We start from the raw sequence: 8,276 nt of genomic DNA on the forward strand, positions 1-8,276 counted from the left end.
AATGCTTATCTAATCAAGCAGTTTGTTTTGGTGGTGTTTTGGATTATGTTTTGCCCAATAGTAACTGAATGATGACTTGAGTAATTTTCTTTCTAAATGAGTAGATAAGATGTTTCTGAACACTTCTAAATTAATCCTGATAGTAAGAAAAATCATGATTGAATCATGAATAATGATGCCGTTCAGAGGCTACAACAAAACATGCTAACCTCTCACAATTACCAATAACAGGAGAGATTAGCATTTTCTGGGGGGTATGATCTTTATGCCTCTGTAACCTTCTCACTCAGACATTCACGATTCATTCATGGTTATCCATAATCATGGTAGCATCCACATGAATGTATAAGTGTTCAAAAACATATTCTATTCTTACTTAATGTACAATAAAAGTGACTCCAAAATGGCATAAGACATTATTCACCATTCAGTTCCTGTTGGGCAAAACATAATCCAAATCAAACCGCAAATTCATCCAAAAAGTTTGTAGAGTCACAAGCTTGATGTAGTCATTGCGTGCAAGGAATATGGGACCAAATACTACAGTTTTAACTACTTTAATACACTAAGTGAATTTGTCCAAATGGGTGGACTAGATACATAAAGTGCTTTCATTTCTAAATAGTAAAACAGATATGTTTGAAAATACCCTCAAATAAAACCTGACATTCTGTACTGTCGCCTATATGAAACGTTCTATATTAAATATAAAATGCTGGAGTATAGAGCCAAAAAAAAGTAAGTGCTTCACTCTCCAAATACATATGGAGGGGAGTGTATTTGCTTCTGCTGTGTTACTATCCAACTCTGAAAATTAGTTACATTGACTTCATTCTCACACTCAACCATGTTCTCTGTTTTTAAAAGTTCAGCTCAGGGGAAAACCAATCCCTTTCAAGGCACATTCACCCTAGTGAGAGGGAGAGGTGGGAGTTGGCATACATAGTGAAAACATTAGTGAGTCAAGCATTACTATGTAGTAGTACTGTCTACAATCTTCAAGTGTTCCCTCTCCTGTGCAGAGAGCAGGAAACCTGTTGAGATACCAAACAGATGGGGCATGGACTAGTTTGTCATAATATTCATCATTAATTTCCTTCAGCCAATTCTGTAATGATGAACATGCCCGATTCTCAAGGCAAGGGCATATTGTCCCTTGTAGCAAAGCAAGGTCCCCTGTAGCTCAGCTGGTAGAGCATGGCACTTGCAACGCCAGGGTTGTGGGTTCGTTTCCCACGGGGGGCCAGTATGAAAAATGTATGCACTCACTAACTGTAAGTCACTCTGGATAAGAGCGTCTGCTAAATGACTAAAATGTAAAAAATTACACCATTAATGATGGGGTTCTCTCCATGTTGGCATACAGCATTGACTGTAAGCATACACACATAATTTAATCCATTATGAGGTTGGGGGTCTTGGTCCCTTCCATGACAGTCATGCTTAATTTTGACTGCACATTTTAGTGGTCTACCATGGTTATGTTGTAGGATACAACCAACAGAATACAACCATAGAATGGACACAACCACAACTCCTTTTGCTGTGTGAGTCGTTACCAATGATTTATATATACACTAGATGACAAACAGGGTGCACTGTTTTGAAGCCACCACACCTCTATCTTGGCACTCCCCCACAAGCGTAAAAAAAATATTTTGGAAGGCATAAAAATGCATTTATTAATGTTTACATTTCTTTTTGCCACGTTTATTATATTACTGACACCTTCATGCATACTGTTTAAGTATATTATGTGAGCTAAACATAAAAAATGAAAAACTATATTAAAATATTTTACTTAAAATATATTTTTTGGAAAGTACTAATGTTACTGTCCCACTACAACAACACATATTTAAATACATGTAATTTTGTCCTTGAAACCTTTAATTGAAATACAGCTTCAAAGCCTCTCATTGGCCAATACATAGCATCAGCAATCCAGGGTTTATATACATGATTGGTCGTGACCTACATAATGAGCATGAGCTCGCAGGGGGAGTGGCCAATTTCGACATGTATATATATAGGACCTCCCCGCGCTGAAATAGAAGTTATGATATGGCCGGTAGAGGCGAACTGAAATGTCCCCCTATAAACCAGAAGGCGGAGAAGAGCACGAAGTGAGGAGGCTACGATCCAGTCGTGAGTGAGACTCCATTTCTTTACTCCATCCTTGAGTCAAGTTCTCAGAACGAACGGTTAGCGGGAGAAATACTGTCAATCTAGCCATAAAAAAAAGCAGAATGACTAGACATGATGCACGTGCAATAATTGCTGTTATCTCATTACGAGGAAGAATAGATATTGTCAATAAATGCATTGTATCACATGTTGTGCGGATTGTCATTGTTTGGTTTGCAGTGCAAGTCCACTGCGTGCGGTCATTCGCTTGAACCACAGACAAGCTGTCAGTTTAGAGCGGATGGGCACTTTCTAGCCAGAAATCCAGAAACGATCATCATGCTCAGAAATACATTCCGGCAGACAAACTGAGGCTGTAACAAAGTAATGCATTCAGCCAGACAAACTGAGGCTCTAAGAAAGTGTTTCATACTCGCTGTCAATCTTGTCTTGGAGCATTTCGTATTATTTTGTACGTAAATCCGAGACCCTGTTTAGAACGTTTCATATGGTATGTATTTATTTGTGGCTGTCATCACACATTTTAGCTAGGGTTTAGGGTTAAGTTTAAGGGTTAGGTGAAGGGTTAGCTAAAAGGGTTAAGGTTATGGGAAGGGTTAGCTAACATGCAAAGTAGCTAAAAGCAGTAAGTCGTTGAAAAGTTGCTAATTAGTTCAAATGCTGAAGTTGTATGTGATGAGATTCGAACTCGCAACCTTTTGGTTGCTAGACGTTTGCGTATACGTCTACCCCGACTAACCACCCTCCTATCGTTTTAAGTAACCATCTGTCTTATGTAACCATACCAAACATAACATATCATACTAAATGGGGTGTCTCGGATTTACATACAGAATAATACAAAATGCTCTGAGACCAGGTTGCAACTGTACCTGTATTTGGCCAATTTGATGTACTATTTGGGTCCACGAAATGAGTGCCTTTTGCGTTGACATTTTAAGTAGAAATTGTGCACAAATATTGCATTTTAAAAGCATGTTATATTAAATAAAGTGCCTTTTTAATATAGCTACAGATTTTTTTTTTTTGGGGGGCGAGATTAGTTTTTTAATAAGTTGAACATGTGCTCTTTATGACAATGTCGAAATAATATGAAATAAAGTGGTGTAATCACCCAATTTCTGACTGCATTGCAGCAGTGGACATATGCCTACTGGACATGTATGTTCTTTGAAGGCTGTAGATCTGTGATGCAGAGCCCCAGTATGAAGGCCAGTCAGGCCGGTGGCCCCCCTGATGGGGGCTATGGATGGGTGGTGGTCACCTCGGCCTTCTTTATCATGGGCCTCACTACAGGCGTCCTCAAGAACTTCGGCCTCTTCTTCCTAGAGATCCAAAACCACTTTGGAGTCCTCACCAGCACCACTTCATGGGTCACCTCCACTATGATAGTCATGTTTCACTTGGGAGGTAAGTGATGGTGAGGGCAACTTGTCTTGTTTGCATTGCAGTTTAACTTCTATTTCATCGATCTACACGTGTGACTGTATTGCATTGTTCTAAAGTGTTATAAGTTGGCCAAAGAAACAAACATGGGTTTCATACTCAAACAACTAGAGACAAGGTTGACATTTTGTTATAGTAACTATTACCTAGTAATAACCACTAGAACATTCCACTCTGGTTCCTGTAATGATTTGTCTCCTCAACTCAGCCCCAGTCGCCAGTGTCCTGAGCATGCACTGTACCCAGAGGGCAGTCGTCATGATGGGAGGGCTCCTCACTGCTTCAGGGATGATCCTGGCTTCTCTCGACCTCAGTCTTCCATGGATGTACCTCAGCATCGGCATACTGCAAGGTAGGGTTGAGGGCTCCCCAAGTTTAAAAAAGGTCACATTTAAAAACAGTTTCTGAGCTGAGTTCTTGGTGAGTTCCCAGGGTGACTTTTAAAAAAAGGTGAAAAAACTGAGTTTTTTTTGTCAATGACCAATCACAGGAGACAACGATCACCATACCACCACACCAGCCCATACAACCTACTGTACCAGTACAGTTAACAACAACATTAGTTACAGGAAAACAAAAGGCATTACCTTGACCTTGAGTGATTTTAGATTTCAGGAGGTTGAGAAAATAGAACTGAAATGGTCATCCCTGAGGGTAAACAATCCTGATGAGTTTTGCCTTGTGACCCCAACCAGAACACATTGTAACTAAACAACTTGGGGTGTAGTTATTGATTAGCTATATTGGCTCATTAAATGTGAGCACATACACACGTATAATAAATTACATTTAGAATCAGACCAACACAGACCCAAGATTTATCTTAACTTTTATTTTTATTTTTTAGGTTTGGGTCTTTCATTTTCCTGGTTACCAGCCAACAGCATAGTGAGCCACTACTTCCTGAAGTGGCGTCCCATAGCGTATGCCATAGCCAGCTCCGGGGAGTGTGTTTTTGCCATGGTGTTCAGTCCTTTCTTCCAGTGGCTCATCGAGGCCTACACCTGGCAGGGAGCTCTGCTCATCATAGGGGGCCTTCAGCTCAACCTCTGTGTCTGTGGAGCCCTCATGAGACCTCTGGAATTCAAACCCCATAATCCCACCAAGCCAAATAAGGACAACCACCAGGACTCCAAAGCTGCTGATGACCCGACGCCAAAGAAGCTAAGCTTCCAGTGGACTTTGCTAAGGAAACCAGAACTGCTGCTCTACATCCTGTTTGCCATTTTTGCTGCTGCAGGATTTTTCATCCCACCTCTCTTCCTGGTTCCATATGCCACCAGCCTGGGATTGAAGAACTACTGGGCGGCGTCCATCCTGTCTGTGCTGGCTTTGGCTGATCTGCTTGGTCGTCTGGGCTGTGGTTGGCTGGCCAACCTGAGGCTGGTGAGGAACCTACAGCTGCTGACGATGGTGGTCACCATGTTGGGGGTAGTGCTACTGCTGCTGCCCATTGGCAAGGACTACTGGATCCTCCTGGTCTTCTCCTCGCTCTATGGTTTTCTGTTTGGCTGCGTGGTAGCCATCCATGTGACGTCCATTGTGGACATAGTGGGCCTGGAGGGGTTTGACAGCGGCCTGGGACTCTTCATGCTCTTCAGAAGCATCGGGGGCTTCATTGGTCCACCTGCTGCAGGTGAGAGATTGGGGCGAATTTACAATGTTAACATGCACTAACTGAAGATTTGCACCCATTTTCACTTTGAATGAACTAAGCTTTCATTCAGTGAAGCTACTGGTTTATTCATCCAGGGCAGCAGTTGGTGTGGGCTCAAATGTATTCTCCTCTTGGCACAGGTTGGCTGGTTGACCAGGACAAAGACTTTGGTGCAGGCTTCTACCTGTCTGGATTGGTTCTCATCATATCTGGTGTGTTTGTGGTGCTGGTGGACCGGCTTGTCGAGAGGAAGAAGGCCTCTCCCAGTGAAACCGACCTAGAGGCCACTCAGGCCTGTGCTTACAAGATGGGAGTGAAGGTGGTTGTGAGTGAGAGCAACTGTAAATAATGTTAATCTGTTTCAGGGGATATGGAAGTAAATATGTTTGCAGTTCATGGGCTCTTGGGATGGCTTAAGTCTGAGCTTGTAACGTGTAGTCAGGGTTTTATATATATTATATATTAAGCTGCGTCACAGGAGTAAGGTACAGTAAGTAATGGAGGGTGTTGATATTATACTTGGTCGGTCACCATTTGCAAAGTTGCCGGTGTACATATGTTTGAACAGATTGTACAGTAGTGTTTATCACTTTTAATGCCTACCACTAAGTTTTTGAATGTTCACTGATTTTGTCTTGAAATTGTCAGTTATATACTCGTTCATACAGGTATACTGTATGCCATCTAGAAAGTTATATCAGGTATTTTTATTGTTTTTATCTCTGGTGCAATGCATGTATTTTACCTACATTTTAAATGGTGATTGGTCAGACTTGGTCAGACCTGCTGCTAACATCACCTATGCTAAGGCACATAATCTGAGTAAAGGTAAGTACTTTCTATGTGCCGCTTTACCTGTACGTTTGTTAACTCGGGGGCGGCAGGTAGCTTAGTGGGTAAGAGCGTTGTGCCAGTAACCGAAAGGTCGCTGGTTCTAATCCCCGAGCCGACTAGGTGAAAAATCTGTCGATGTGCCCTTAAGCAAGGCACTTAACCCTAATTGCTCATGTAAGTCGCTCTGGATAAGAGCGTCTGCTAAATGACTAAAATGTAAAAAAAAAAAAATGTAAATGATAAATCAATGTTATTTATCCCCCTTTTACACAACAGAATATTGCCCATGTCAATCTAGTACTAGAGCTGTGTCTCAGCACTTTACATGTCACCAGTGCCTTCTTATTGTTGTATAATTATTGCTTATGTATTACCATTGATTTTTCAATACAGACTCTATTGAAATAGTATATCAAGCTTAATGGTTATGGTTGTGCAAATTCCTTCCATCCACATCAGAAAAGGTTGTCAACTGTTGCCACACCATTTAGTCCTCCCCTGATAACAATGTTTATGAAATAATGATCGGTCTGTTTCAAAAGCTGAATGTCTTCTGTAGCCATTAAATCTTCCTTCACCAAAATGGGTCAACTGAAGAGCAGAAATGACTGATGGGAGGAGCTAGAGGAGGACGGCCTCATTGTAATGGCTGGAATGGAATAAATTGAATGGAGTCAAACATGCGGTGACCATGTTTGAAACCATTCCATTCCAGCCATTACAATGAGCCTCTCCTCCTATAGCTCCTCTTCTGCTGAAGATGCATTGCCCAGCATTTCTTTTGTTTAAAACTCACTGTGATGGAAGTACCCAAGCCCTGCTCTCTCAGGCGCCATTGTCGTTCTACTTGAGTTGCACACCTAGGGGCTAGATCTGTGCTAGCTGACACCCTCATAGTGGTTGTTTTGACATTTTCTGAGGTGCAGAGCTATCCAAGCCACAACCGGCTCCTTGCATTATCTTATCGCGGACACTGCCATTGGATGCAACGAAACCACCCGACTTTATAATCCAACAAATCCCATGCAGCCGCGTTACAAATTAAAACACTTGAATGCGCGATATGTTTACACCTCGATTAGACTATAAATTCCACCCACCCATCCATTGTAATATGACAACATGCATTAGCCTACACTTTCTATCACCGTTTGAACTTCTAAAGTGGTCGGGATAAGGGAGTTGTTGCGTGTTGCGTCATATGATGCAAACGCATCATACAGGGATGATTTCTGTATTTTGATTTCTGTATTTTGATACATATCTTAAACTTCATTGCTGACAAGCAAAACATTTTGGGACTATGTCAACAATGGACTACTAAAACAAATTGCAAAATAGTTATTGGGTGGATTTAAGGACTTTAATCAAGGAATTAGTTGGCCGAATAGTGGCCTCCATTTTGGAAAGATAGAAGGGTACTTTTGCACTATTAAAAAAACGTTATCTGAAAATGTTACTTAAAAAAAACATCTGTATGTATTTTATGCCCATCAAAGTGGGTTACGTGTTTATTTTTGCCAACATGTTGCAATTTACTGAATGTGTGGTGGCTGTACCATAGCACAAACCTGTATTTTTTTTTATCCCGAAAGGGCACGAGGCAATTGTTGTCTAGGGAACAATCGCTCTCCCCTGTGCTCCTTAAGTTGATTTGCTACTGTAATTTCACTTACACACTAACCAGACCAAGGCCACTGCATACGTGAGAACAATGGTGTGCGTGAACGGAACAGACCCTCAAGTTAGCAAGCTTTTCAAATTGAGTCTCATACACCCTTTGAAAATTGTATTCCTACATGGTGAATGAGTTGCAAAAACAACCTCATTAATCACAAGTCCATGTGTAATTTAATCATACATACAGGCTGTAGATCTTACAAGTTGTCTATTTTGGGTCTAACCAATCTATTTACGTTGACCTTCACCACAGCACTAACTTTAAAGTGTCAGGATTATTTTAGTTTAAAGTCATTTACATTTTAGTCATTTAGCAGACACTCTTATCCAGAGCGACTTACAGTTTGTGAGTGCATACATTTTCATACTGTCCCCCCGTGGGAAACGAACCCACAACCCTGGCGTTGCAAGCGCCATGCTCTACCAACTGAGCTACAGGGGACCAAGTCATGCACCCACAACTGTTCCATTGATTGTGCTTATGTTTTCAGTTGTACAATAAGTCACACAA

The 8,276-nt window shown here is 41.3% G+C and overlaps 1 protein-coding gene across 3 annotated transcripts; it reads left to right on the plus strand.

The window, feature by feature from the left end:
* Positions 1–2,071: 2,071 nt before the first annotated feature.
* On the plus strand, positions 2,072–6,195 carry LOC121584107 (monocarboxylate transporter 13). 3 transcript variants are annotated; one of them, XM_045225932.1, is made up of 5 exons: positions 2,072–2,148; positions 3,285–3,558; positions 3,803–3,946; positions 4,442–5,230; positions 5,392–6,195. In XM_045225932.1, exons 2-5 carry the CDS (start codon positions 3,312–3,314, stop codon positions 5,598–5,600), a joined length of 1,389 nt encoding a protein of 462 aa, XP_045081867.1. In that variant the 5' UTR covers positions 2,072–2,148; positions 3,285–3,311; the 3' UTR covers positions 5,601–6,195. The 3 variants fall into 3 exon arrangements, with proteins under 3 accessions (XP_045081867.1, XP_045081868.1, XP_041755871.1); XM_045225933.1 differs by having other exon boundaries at positions 2,075–2,148; positions 3,332–3,558; XM_041899937.2 differs by having other exon boundaries at positions 2,076–2,148; positions 3,325–3,558.
* The last annotated feature ends 2,081 nt before the right edge of the window (positions 6,196–8,276 follow it).

This window comes from Coregonus clupeaformis, chromosome 16 (assembly GCF_020615455.1).
Source record: "Coregonus clupeaformis isolate EN_2021a chromosome 16, ASM2061545v1, whole genome shotgun sequence".
Taxonomy (NCBI): domain Eukaryota; kingdom Metazoa; phylum Chordata; class Actinopteri; order Salmoniformes; family Salmonidae; genus Coregonus; species Coregonus clupeaformis.